General features: G+C 35.7%; 1 protein-coding gene across 2 annotated transcripts in view; it reads right to left on the bottom strand.

Moving 5' to 3' along the window:
* The window catches only part of LOC112048331 (hemicentin-2-like), a 75,545-nt gene that overhangs the window by 36,751 nt on the left and 24,506 nt on the right, over positions 1 to 14,288 (bottom strand). For both annotated transcript variants that reach the window (XM_024085820.2, XM_052886667.1), the window contains exon 3: positions 9,259 to 9,395. In XM_024085820.2, coding sequence (XP_023941588.2) covers positions 9,259 to 9,395 — 137 coding nt within the window. The remainder of the gene's footprint in view (positions 1 to 9,258; positions 9,396 to 14,288) is intronic.

A 14,288-nucleotide genomic window follows, 5' to 3' on the forward strand; every position in this document is an offset into this window, starting at 1 on the left:
CAATTTTGACAGTATTAATTTAATGGTATTATTTATAGTTCAACTATGAATACTAAACATTTAGTTATTTACTAGAGGACTTCGTCCGCGTGGAAATCAATGTAAACTTTCAAGCCCTATTTCGCCACTTTTGTGTTTGAATTAAAAAAAAAATTTGAATCCTATTATATTTTGTATTTTTTTATGATTATTAACAAATTTTTAAAACTGTAATTTTAAACATGAAGGAATTTCCATACAAACCTTCAACTCCTATTTCACCCCCTTCTTATTTTATTTACGCAATAAAAAGTATCTTCTCTGCTTAAGCCGTGCCAAGTTTCATTTGAGTTAATTCAGTTGTTTAAGCGTGATGCCCGAATAACAAAATAACACGGACAGACAGACAGACAGACAAAAAATCGAAAAAAACATATTTTTAGCTTCAGTATCCATTATATTATATAATATTATAGGACTCAAAGGTGATTACAAATATAAGAAAACTAATGTCGAACAAAGGTTACGATTTACAACACTTGTCAGGACAACTTAATTAACAAAACAAACCAAAATAAGACCCTAGAATGGCAGAGAATGACCTTGAGTGGAGTCACGTACTTGTGAACGATGTGTGTAGGGTTAAAGGCGCCTTTTACTGATATCAAACACTCCCTTTTCTTTTTTTTTTTTTCTTTCTAACTTTTCCACTCAAGTCACTCTCCCCGCCTATCCCAAGTAACCCATAAAGAATTACACAACAAGAGATGTGGACGGTATCGAACGCCACGAGCACACTGAAGCCGACACTAGATCGAGTGACGTCATATCTGTCACAGACTACTATTTCCTACACTATTTATTAACAACATGTAAATTTAAAAGCGGCAAACGCGGCGATAACAATAATGCCCCCCAATAATTTTTCTCAAAATATCTTCAATGTACAAAATGTTCAAAATGTATTCTCCGTTAACGTATTGCTTTACTAATGTATACATGTGTACAAGCAATGACAAAAGCCTGCAAAATTGCTGCGAATCGAATGCCTTAAAATATCCGCCGGCACAAAGTACATATTTATCCAAAAGAATACAGAAGATAAACATATTGAATGTTAAAGACAAGCTAGACGTTTTACAAAAGTCCAGTATGAGCAAAAACTGGTAAGAGTCGAGAGCCACTAATTAGCTATACTTATAAAGTTGTATAAAGCCTTAAAGCACCTTAAAATCTGGAACAGTTACGACGGGACTTGGATATCGTACAATGGAATTAGTCCGCGGATAGAAACTTTCTCGTGAAACGATATAAAGAGAACTCTAAATGTTTTAATTGGATAAAACCCGATGAAACGAATTTGACAAGAAAGCAGCTGAACTAGCCAAGTTAATTAAAAATTTGTTACCACTGGCTTGAGAACGAGTACCTATCTATATATACTTATTACAGATATAGAAAATAAAAAGAATAGATTTATTTTGAAAAAGTTTGTACCTACGCGCTTCCAAGTTCGCTCAGTGCACCTAGTGTTAGTTTCAATATTTTCATACTGTTACTATCGCGTTAAAGTAAACGCGGATTTATATGGAATTGAAACAGTTATGTTCAGTAGTGCCACTAGATTGCGGTGTTTCAATTCCTAAGAAATTCGCGTTTACGTTAACGCGATCGTCATAGTATCAAACTGCCACTAGGCCCTCTGGTCATGAAGCGTCTGAACAGCTTTGAGCGTTTAGTATACCCGACTACTGAAGAAAACTGTTACAATCGGGGCTTACAAAGTTTTTATTTTTTATTCTCTACAAGTTAGCCTTTGACTACAATCTCACCTGATGGTAAGTGATGATGCAATCTAAGATGGAAGCGGGCTAACACGTTAGAAGTAGGATGAAATCCACACTTCTTTCGGTTTCTACACGACATCGTACCGGAACGCTAAATCGCTTGGCGGCACGTCTTTTTCGGTAGGGTGGTAACTAGCCACGGCCAAAGTCTCCCACCAGCCAGACCCAATTAAAAAAACCTCAATCGGGCCAGCCGGGGATCTAACCTAGGACCTCCATTTTGCAAATCCACCGCGCTTATCACTGCGCCACAGAGGCCGTCAAATTAGGTTAAATACTATACTTCTATTGCTGGAGTCGGAAAAACTTTAGCTTAATAATTATGTTACCCGGGTTATTATAACGAATTCTTTGATGATTTTTCATCAAAATAGGATGAATTATTTAAGCGTTCCAGAGAAATACACTTAGATACATAGAATGTTGCTAAAATCACAACTGTTCGTTTTGGCTTTGCTGTGGTCGGGTAAAAAAAAACAAATTTTTATTTGAAATTATAATATTTGCCGTTGTAGAGCGTTAGTCTGAGATAAATTCGTATCTTGTGCGAAAATGGCTGTTCAGTCAGCCGAGAAAAAGGATTACATTGAATAAGCATGATTGATTCGTAGAACAAATACATACATGTATAAAATGTAAACATTGGCGTTGATCAGCTAAAGCCTATCTATACTAATATTATAAAGCTGAAAAGTTTGTTTGTTTTTTATTTGATTGAACACGCTAATCTCAGGAACTACTGGTCCGATTTGAAAAATTCTTTCTGTGTTAGATAGCCCATTTATCGAGGAAGGCTATAGGCTATGTATTATTCCCGTATTCCTACGGGAACGGGAACCACGCGGGTAAAACCGCGCGGCGTCAGCTAGTAATATATAATATAGAAAATAGTTAACTAATTTCTGTAAACATTTCTGTTTTTCACCAGAATCACTCCATTGATTTTGATGCAGAAACCGTTTAGTAGGTTAGTCATATTTTAGTAAAACACCTACTTTAAAGTTTTTCAGAAATTTATATAAAATGACTTAAAGGACAAATTTTTTAGCCAGTTATTATGCTATTATTCAATAAACAGTTGATTTCATATTTTTAAACCCGTTATCTTTTAAAGGTTCAGTACTGATAAAGAAATATAACCACAGCAATTTTTTTTCTATCAAATGAACTTGTCATTTTCTAGAGAATAAACTGTCAGGTAACAAGTCATCAGTCAAGCTGTTGGAGACCATGACTGGTAAATTGTAACAGCAGTATAACATTTTTATTTTATTACTGACAAAATTGTGTTTTATATTCACTGGCGAATAAAATTGGGCAGGCAGCTAAAAATTTCACCAAGCGAACCATATGCACATAACTCGTAATATCAAATTTTCACGACTCTATAACCAGCTTCGGTACGAGATGTAAATAAAATTATACATTCGGAACGAAAAATTGTATTTATTTTACGAGGTGCACCGTAAAACAATTTGGGGCCTATTTTTAAAGTAGACTTGGAAAATTATGATAAAATAGCTGACGCCACGCAGTTTTACACGCGTGGTTCCCGTTCCCATAGGAATATGGAGATAATATATAGTCTATAGCCTTCCTCGATAAATGGGCTATCTAACACTGAAAGAATTTTTCAAATCGGATCAGCAGTTCCTGAGATTAGCGCGTTCAATCAAACTAACAAACAAACTCTTCAGTTTTATAATATTAGTATAGATAATAATTTTTTTTAACAAGCAATTCAACCGACTTCAAAATCACGAAACTAAAAAGCGAAAAAACATCGTATGTGCTACATTCTAATCACTTTGTAGGCGGTGCCAAGCCAGTGACGTATTAATTAAAGCCGTTTTAGAAAGAATCATGGGAAAGAACTGTCATTAAATCTTAAAACATCATGATTTAATCGACTTCAGTTAATGCATCACTATGTTGACACCGCCTTCAAAGTGGGGAACACATACGATGTTATTTTTCGCTTTTGTAGTTTTGTGATTTTGAAGTCGAAAACATTGCTTATGTTACTACCTGATAATGTAGCAATTTATTGGTAAAAGAATTTTTAAAATCGGTTCACTAATTTTCAAGTTTATTCATTACATACAAAAATAAAAATCTTTCCTGTTTAAAATATTAGTGCAGATATGAATTAAAATATAGTTTATATATTCACCATCCAGATACTAGTTTTGTCGGTTTAAATATATAAAGTTTGATAGAATCAGTGACTGAAAGTTAGAATAATTATCTATAGTGGTTTCGCAAATAAATACAAACTATTTCAGATACATTTACATACTCGAAGAAACCATTTATAAAGTTGTGGAATATCTTACCCGGTGTCCCTCTTTACTGTCACCTAAAAATTTGGAAAGACATGCGATACAGGGGACAAACATTTAACTTAATTTCTGTTTGATTTTCTGCTTAGGAAAAAGTTTAGTAAGGGAAAACAATAAATAAACTGGTTGAAGTAGTTTTGTACTGTGCTCTCTAAACTGTGCAAAACGAAGAAGAGAATGAATAAATATTATTGGATAATACTTGACAAAATGAAGATGACTAACATTTAACTATCGTTGGAACTTGTTGTCGCAGACTTACATAGACACATATTATATACATTTCACACTTGTATTAACACAATTTATCTATTAAATTTATAATACAGAATTATTTATATATCTATCCTATCAAAATATAAGTGTGAAAATGGAAGTCAAAGTCAATATCACAAATGTGTGTCGTTATCGATTACGCCAACAAAATAAATGATTTAACAAGATTTGACTTGGCTAATTTTTGCATTTAAGTATCTTTAACTGGCGGACGCCCGCGACCTCGTCTGCGTGGAATTCAGTTTTTCCAGGATGAAAACTAGCCTATGTGTTAATTCAAAGTAAAATCTATTTCCATTCCTAATTTCAGCCAAATCGCTTTAGTAGCCGCAGCGTATAAGAGGAACAAACATACTTACACACTTACACACCAACATCGTTATGAAATTATTTTTGTTATGTGCACATTGCACGTACTATTTATACTACATTTATGCTGTTTATACTATATGTTTAACTCATATTGTTCTAAGGATTTAATTTGCTGGTAAAAACTAGCCAATTCAAATCTTAATTTTAATATCTCATCAGCTATTTGAGCTGTAGTTATGAAATTTGGTATTCAAGATAAGCTTACGGTATTACGGTAGATTGCATCATCACTTACCATCAGGAGAGATTGTAGTCAAGGGCTAATCAAAAAGGCCTAAAGGCGGATGAAGTCACAGGCATCCACCAGTGTTAAATATTTTAGTATAAGTGTCGACAATTCAACGCTATTGGGGAATTAAATTCGAATTTGTATTCGTCGCGTTTCGCCCGGCGGTTTTAAAAGTTTCTTCGCACCGCGTTTAAAAGCATCGCGGCAACGGGATTGAACTAACTATAACTGCATATTCACAAACTATTCTTTCGCTCCGTGCTAAACTTTTTATGGGTCAGGCCCGGATCAAGTGGTGTTGAAACTCACTCTGAAAAAACGTGGCAATAGTGACGATATTGCATTGCTTCTTATTTCACAGTTCGATCGTTCGACGTAAAAAGCAAAATTTGGTATCAGTGAAGTTACGACTGGTAATACTAAGTTCCTCAACTCTAATACTATACAATACACTTATTATTAGCAGGTTTTCGCGTTTTTGTATAAAGTTGATTTTTTATTGGAACGAAGTCCTTGTGGCTTACAGAAGAGTAAACTGGCATCATCACTTACCGTCAGGTGAGATGGTCGAAGGTTAACTTGTAAAGAATAAAAAAAAAATCTAAAACTGTGTTAGAATAGTTATTTTTGTACAGGGTGCTGAGGAGTAATTCCCATAAGTTTGGGGTTATATTCTTTTTAAATTAATCATAAATGTTTAAGGAAGATGACGTGTTGTAAAATTAAAATTATTATAAATTTCGGGGTAAATAATATTCCTTTTGTAAACAGATCTTAAAGTGTGTCCCTCATACGCATCCTTATAATTATTACGTAGCCAAGTTTTACGTATTTTAAAATGCAAGGATATAGTTTTAGAACAGAAACATTTTTTTTTATTTAAAAAAATATTAGTTATGCAGTTCTGCTCCAATAAGTGGACTCGTCAACACCTTAAAGTTAAGGAAAATACTCCCGAGCATCCTGTATATCAGCCTGGTGTCGGGATGTTAGAAGTGTCACAACCCTCATAGAGCTAGACAGACACTAGCATTTAAAAAAAAGTCAGTTTTTTTTTTTTATTCTTTACAAGTTAGCCCTTGACTACAATCTCACTTGATGGTAAGTGATGATGCAGTCTAAGATGGAAGCGGGCTAAATTGTTAGGAGGAGGATGAAAATCCACACCCCTTTCGGTTTCTACACGGCATCGTACCGGAACGCTAAATCGCTTGGCGGTATGTCTTTGCCGGTAGGGTGGTAACTAGCCACGGCCGATGCCTCCCACCAGCCAGACCTGAACAAATTAAGAAAATCTCAATCTGCCCAGCCGGGGATCGAACCCAGGACCTCCGTTTTGTAAATCCACCGCGCATACTGTCAGTTAACATAGCCTGATAGATTTTAATGTTAAGTGTTCTTACGAGTCCCATCCAACATATTTCTGCAATTTTTTGAATACTTAAAAATACTACTACTAAGTTTGAAAAGTATAACCAGTACACAAATAATACTAAAAAGCACATTTTATATAACATAAGCCATTGCTCAAATACGTTAGTCGAAAAACATGGATAGCTGCACTGCTGTGAATCGAAGCAATCTGCGAACCGAATGAGTCAGCCAGCTAAAGCCCTTCAATAGACAATTTGGGTGCCATTCACTCGCTGCTCACACCGGAAACCATGTAAGAGATTATCCATTCTACTGAATATATTCCGGCCTGGTTTGCGCAATAGCCAAAATACATACTACATAAGTAAAAAAACATAAGCGCACTCTACTGAATGGAAGACTAATCGTGATATTTTCAATAAATGAACTGAAAACGTCTAGCGCATATGTAGCGCATATGTTTTTTGTTTAAATTAAAGCTATTTAAGAAATCTAAAAACATAAGCCCGCTCTCGGCTGAATTGACATCTAATTGGGCTTTTCCAATAAATGTACAGAAAAATGTGTCAAGCACAGAAGTTTTACAGGGCACCTAAACGTTTGGTTCAAATTTTAATTAAAGCTTTTTATTTAAGAAATCTAAAACATAAGCCCGTTCTCTGCTGAATTGACGCCTAATTGTGCTATTTTCAACAAATGCACGGAAAAATGTGTCTAGCACAGAAGTTTAACAGGGCACCTAAACTTTTGGTTCAAATTTTAATTAAAGCCATGTATATATGAAATCTAAAAACATAAGCCCGCTCTCTGCTGAATTGATACCTAATTGTGCTATTTTCAATAAATGCACGGAAAAATATGTCTAACACAGAGTTTTACAGGGCACCCAAACTTTTGGTTCAAAGATGAATGGCTACCAGCCCATATAACGCCGGCCCATGGAACCTAGGTATACCCGCGTATAAAAGTATACGGAGATGATAATATGATGTATGTAAGTATGTTTCTTAAAGAAAAATACATTTTTTTATCACTATTCTAGGGCAAATTGTTCGCTGGTGCACCAAAGTGGCGAAGTAACATTCGAAGCTGTATTATATTTTTTTCTGTGTTAACCAACAAGCTTAACAAACAAGAAAACGAACAAACAAATCAATCATATGTCATCAAAAAATATTGTAAAGCTCAGTATGTATGGTCTACGACCTTAGCCTGTGTACAAAATAAAGATGAATTAAAAATATCGTAAAATCTTGTAGCAAACTTTTTTTTAATAAAGTAATGATTTCATTAATAAAGTAAAATTATCAAGATTTTTTTAGATATAATCAAACTGCCGGGTGGTTATGGTAGGTCTGGGCCATTCCCCTTTAAAGTTAAGTTAAAGCTATTTACGAATCCTTTTGCTCCTGATTTGGTTCAGATTTAGCTGGTTATAAAAAACTGCATTTACTGATTTAGCTACGTTAGATAGAGATATATTTTGCAGTTTTATATTGCAACGCATCGCTTGTAAAATATAAAACAGAGCGGGTTAAAAACTCATTCCACTTACAGAAAATGGGCTTTGTGCCGACAACAACCTCATTTTGCTAGTGACCCCAATTTGGGAACAGGGATATTAACAGCCCAGTTTTGCTTTTCTTGCAAAGAAAAAGTTTTTGGACGCCGCATAACTAAGTTTTTGTTCACATGCGTGTAAGGGTCGACAATACCGACCCCTTTTAAATTGGTTTCTTTATCTGAATGTTTAATAGGCATAATTACAAAGTTATGTTGCCTATATATTGTGTTGGTGTTGATTATTTGCGGACTTTAACAAATGGTTAGTAATCGTGACTTTGGGCGGTTAACTTGCGAGCTTTCAGAGCTTTTTGTAGATAATGGCGCTAGAAATAAAGTTTCGTTGTGTTATTTTTGCACGAATTCACTTAGCGATTTAGTGATGATTATTTTCAATAAAACAGAACGTTCTATGGATTATAATAATGTAAATAGTAATACGAATATTTTACTGGAATGTTTTAATATTTCTGAATGTGAAGGCTTTCTTTAAAAGGTTATGAGAGGTTGAGGTTTATTGATTAGCTATGTAACATTTTAAAGCATCCCCCTCAAATTCGTTGGTATACAATAATTATTAGGCACTAGTACATTGATGGCCATACGACAGTAAATCTTTGAATTTTTAATATTTGAACGTTATTGAAGCTCTGTAGATCAATAATCTGGTAATAGTCCAAAAGTCAGCAATAGCCCAGAGATTTATAGTCAAAGATCCGGCATTAAAAATATATACCCTTATATACGTTACGTTACGTAACGTATATAAGGGTATGTGTTAATATGTTATTTATTAGTGATAAGAAATAAATGATTGATAATATTCACAGAGATACATTTTAAATAGTTCGCCTAGGTAAATTGCGGCCAGACACATTTTTCATTTAAAATCTAGGAAACTATAAACTAGATCAAAGGATACAGTTAAATTGAGCATAAAATAAGCTTTTACTTGATATAGAATAAATAAGCCCAGCCCAGTGGATATGACCTCTGCCTCCGATTCCGAAAGGTGTGGGTTCGAATCCTGTCCGGGGCATGCACCTCCAACTTTTCAGTTATGTGCATTTTAAGAAATTAAACATCACGTGTCTCAAACGGTGAAGGAAAACATCGTGAGGAAACCTACATACCAGAGAATTTTCTTAATTCTCTGCGTGTGTTCTGCCAATCCGCATTGGGCCAGCGTGGTGGACTATTAGCGTAATCCCTCTCATTCTGAGAGGAGAATCATGCTCAGCAGTTGATAAGGAACGAATGGAAGAGAATTTCTAACCGCTCTATCAGCTAAGTTTCTGACTCTGCAGTGAAGGTACGCAGGCTGGCCCACGGCGGCGGTGGCCTCGCGCTTCGTGCTGTTGTCGAAGTACGGCTGCCCCAGGGGCTCCCAGCCTCCGCCGCCGGCTGTTGCACCTGCAACCAAATAAACACCCTATTGTTAGGTAACAAAACTCAAAATACTTATCTCTGTAATAGGACTCAAAATTACAAAAATAAGAAAACTAATGTCGAACAAAGGTTATGATTCACAACACTTGTTAATAAATTAAAATGTAACCAAAATAAGACCCTAAAATGGCTGACCATGACCTTTAGTGAAGTCACGTACTTGTGAACGATGTGTGTAGGGTTAAAAGATCCTTTGATAGTCGACTAACACTCCCCTTTTCCACTCAAGTCACTCTCCCCGCCTATCCCAAGTAACCCATAAAGAATTACACAACAAGAGATGTGGACGGCTCGAACGTCACGAGCACACTGAACCCGTCCGTACCGCAAGTCGTTGCAAAGTGGCGATAACGTTTCCCTCTTTCTCCTGTCCTTTGGTCCTAACAGGGGTTTATTACTTGACTTTTTTCCGGGACTTTTGAAAACGGGTAAATAGATGGAGGTGCTTGCTCTTTTCCAATTTTGATTTTAACACCTAGCATTTTAGCCGTTGCGAAAATGAAAATTCTAAAAGAGCACTATCTATAAAATTACCACTTTTGATAAAGTTGCGGGTAGTAGAATAAAATTCAAGATATTTCTAAGATACGAGTAGTTCATAGAATACCATTAATTAGGCCATAGTCTGCAAATGCAGCTATTCACAAACTTCGCGTATCGTATTCAACCGACTCAAAAGAAAAGAGGAGTTTCTTAATTTTAGAGAGTTTATCTTAAACAATATTAGTGAGTACTGTACACTTATTAAAGCTACTTGCGAGATTGCAAGTAGGTTTCCATTTTGTCTTAAAACGCTTTGATATACCCTGAAAACCGACACCGCTCGATAAAGTGCAATCCTTTGCGCACTAATTTCAACAAAGACTCAAAGTCCCGTGCCAGACTAAGTTTCATTCAAGTGCTTAAATGTTTGAAGCTACATGTAACCGATTGTTTACAAGTAGAACCACTCGTTTGATGTGCAAATAGTTATTTTGTAATTGAATTAATATTCTTGTGAGATGGTAATTCCATCGATTCCTATCAATGATATTTCTATCTCTGATATTTCAATCGATTTCTATCAGTGTTGTTACAATTCGGTTTGTTTTATTTCGATTTATTTGCTCTGCAACAAATAGGTTAGCTTATTAATAATGCAAGAAGGTTTATGTTTTTCGCGCGTATCTTGTATGTATGTAAGTATGTAAGTATGTAAGTATGTATGTATGTAGATATGTAATATTCTTTATTACCTCATATCTTTCAAACCGCTGAACGGATTTACGTGATTAAGATATCGTTAGATTTGTCTTAATAATCTAAGTGTTCTTAGATAGATGAAATTAAAAAAAAACCAACATTAAAAAAAATATTATTATCGTATTCTGTCTATTCATTACTTTGCTGATACAAGCATATTGCTAGGTACAGGTGAGAGGAACATGTTCCCAATTTGTGTAGCTACACTACTGTACCAGACTGTACTCGTACCATGCCAAATTGGTATGTAATTAAACGGCATTACTAGCAGATGCCCACAACTTCGTACGCGTTCTGTTCTATTATGTTTATTTGGTCGTACTGTTGTTGAATTGGTCCAATCATTTCATATCAATTTCCTTCCTATTGCTTACTAGCAGACCTCCGTGGCGCAGTGGTATGCGCGGTGGATTTACAAGAAAGTTTTCTGAATCAGTCTAGGTCTGGCTGGTGGGAGGCTTTGGCCGTGGCTAGTTAACACCCTACCGGCAAAGATATATCGCCAAGCGATGTGACGCTCCGGTACAATGTCGTGTAGAAACTGAAAGAGTTTACTCCTCCTCCTAACAAGTTAGCCCGCTTTCATCTTAGATTTTATCATAACTTACCTTTTATTGTGATATTACTTACTATTGTACTTAAAGAGAATAAAAAAAGACCTCCTTGTGGCTTTACCCGCGTACTTCCAATTCTTGAGGAAATATGGGGACACAATGTAGTCTATTTTACTCGCTGATAATCTGGCATTTGTAAAAGATTTTTTTTTAATCGGTCCAGCACGATTTTCGGACCCTCTTTGTAATAAACAAGCAAATAAAAATAATATCTTAATGTAGATACTATCATCCTTTTAATGGTTCCATCTAAAATTTCGATTATTTTATCCATTATACGAAATTTTCCACTCTTATTTAGACTATTACTAAAAGATATCACATTATTGCTAACTTCACTTTTAACAATTTTTAATCAATTACTTATTCCGGCTATTGGATTATTTGGATTCCGAGTAATTCTCTTTATAATCATTTCCAAGAATCCTATAACGATGTTGTCGTTTCTATTAATATTTTTCCGTTGGTCCGTGGATATGACCTCTGCTTCCGTTTCCGGAGGGTGCCGGTTCGAATCCGGTCCGGGGCATGCACCTCCAACTTTTCAGTTGTGTGCATTTTAGCCCCTCTCATTCTGAGAGGAGATTCGAGCTCAGCAGTGAGCCCAATATGGCTTAATAATAATGATAATGATATTGGTCCGGCTATTGGTTTTTTGTACTTTGAGTTGGTAGATCTCACAATTTAAACTAATTATTTTTTATTACGGACAGGTCCCAAAACAACTGGACATATTTTTAAGTCTTTTGCTAATGGAAAGCTACGTTATCAGTAAGGATATTTAATTCTCATATTTTAATAGGGAAGGGAACAACGCGAGTGAAACCGCAGGTAGTCTGCTAGGGCTAACATAATTTCCAAGAAAACTTTAAATATCACATCTACGAAATGTCTTAGCGACACGGCATATCTGTCCATCATACTGTCCATAGAAAGGATACCAGCAGGTACCGTGAGTCCGTGACATGATTTATACTAGAGCCCTTGGGAACGCAGCATGTGTCATGTCTCATACTACAGGCTTCGAGTCGGGGTCGGTGAATCATCTTGTCTGTCAATATAAAGCTTCCATTACAGATGTTGCCAGTCGCACACTATTGACATGGATTTATGTAACTGATGCTCTCAACTTTGTTCTTGTGGATTTAGGTTTTCAATGTTTACTGAAGTAATAAAGTTGTTTGATTAACTCTTATGTTTGGAACTATCAGTAAATTAGAATATTTGTGTATGTAGATTGTAGATTTGTAAGTATAGATAGGCTTTTAAAATTCAGGAAATTCTACCTCTTTGAGTTATAATAAGCCTAAAACGATTCCGTCCCGTTGACCGCCTTTACAAGTTCACGATTATTCGTCGATGTGACGTCACACCAAAGCATTTAATATGAGGCATTATAATTTGTTTAATATACAGTGATCATTGCAGAAAATTGCTCTACTATTAGCATACTTTAAAATCTGTTTTCGATCTATTTATACCTACTATGATAAGGACTCATTAATTTAGGAGGTCGGACGTATAGAAAAATGTTATGTTATTCAAACCGAATTCCACGTACTGGTTACAAGGCGTTCCTAATATAAGGAGAATTACACGGGTGAAACCATGGGGCGTTGGCTAATCACACAGCACACTAATATTATAAAGGAGAAACTGTTTGTGTTTGTGTGGAAATACATTGTTTCATTCCGGAAAAAATCATGGTTCGCGGGATTTGTGAAAAACTGACACGCGGACAAAGTCGCTGGCGTCGGCTAGTATACAATACAAATAAATTATTTTATTAATAACAAAAGTATGTACTAGTAAAGGAATTCAACTGTTTTACCTTATACCCAGTGCTGTGACAGCCCAGTGGATATGACCTCTGCCTCTGATTCCGGAGGGTGTGTGTTCGAATCCGGTCCGGGGCATGAACCTCCAACTTTACAGTTGTGTGCATTTTAAGAAATTAAATATCACATGTCTCAATCGGTGAAGGAAAACATCGTGAGGAAACCTGCACACCACAGATTTATCTTAATTCTCTGCGTGTGTGAAGTCTGCCAATCCGCATTGGGCCAGCGTGGTGGACTTTGGCCTAACCCCTCTCATTCTGAGAGGAGACTCGAGCTCAGAATATGGGTTGATGACGACCTTATGCATGTCAATTCAATTAGCATTTGTGGGTCTATAAAAGGAGGGAGATTTGAGTATGCAGTGGGCAGTTCAAATAGCCTGATAATGATATAACACAATCCAGAAAGTAGGGCACAAACATAAAACCGGTATTTAATTGCTTTATTATCATTAATGACGAGTTTGTAAGGATTATGTAATTCCACGACAATTATTATCGGTTGTTCACGGTTCCCGCAATAATTATATTGTACACTGCAATTCTTATTGCCACATAATGCGTCGAGTTTCCAGATTATTTATTTACAACCAATAATTATTTTATAAAGTTTACTGCAATTAATACTTTATGTATAATATTTACTGTTAAATAATTGTTTATTTATCGTATTTAATGCTATACTGTTATCAGGAACATAACATTTTACAACGGTATTTTTAAATGCTGAGAAATATTTAAAATATTTACCTTATTCTTATGTATAAAAGTTTTTTTAGCACACGGTATTTTGCACCAATAAAATATTTGCAAAACAATCATTAAAGTTGGATATTTAAATAAATTTTAGGATTTTTTGTTTTTACTTTAAGTTTCTAAACTTTGTTGGTGAACATAAAATTTAAAACATTTTATATTGTAAGACGGCCTCCGTGGCGCAGTGGTATGCGCGGTGGATTTACAAGACGGAGGTCCTGGATTCGATCCCCGGCTGGGCCAATTGAGGTTTTCTTAATTGGGCCAGGTCTGGCTGGTGGGAGGCTCCGGCCGTGGCTAGTTACCCTACCGACAAAGACGTACCGCCAAGCGATTTAGCGTTCCGGTACGATGTCGTGTAGAAACCGAAAGGGGTGTGGATTTCATCCTACTCCGACAACAACA

The sequence above is a fragment of the Bicyclus anynana genome, chromosome 17, assembly GCF_947172395.1.
Source record: "Bicyclus anynana chromosome 17, ilBicAnyn1.1, whole genome shotgun sequence".
Lineage (NCBI taxonomy): Eukaryota > Metazoa > Arthropoda > Insecta > Lepidoptera > Nymphalidae > Bicyclus > Bicyclus anynana.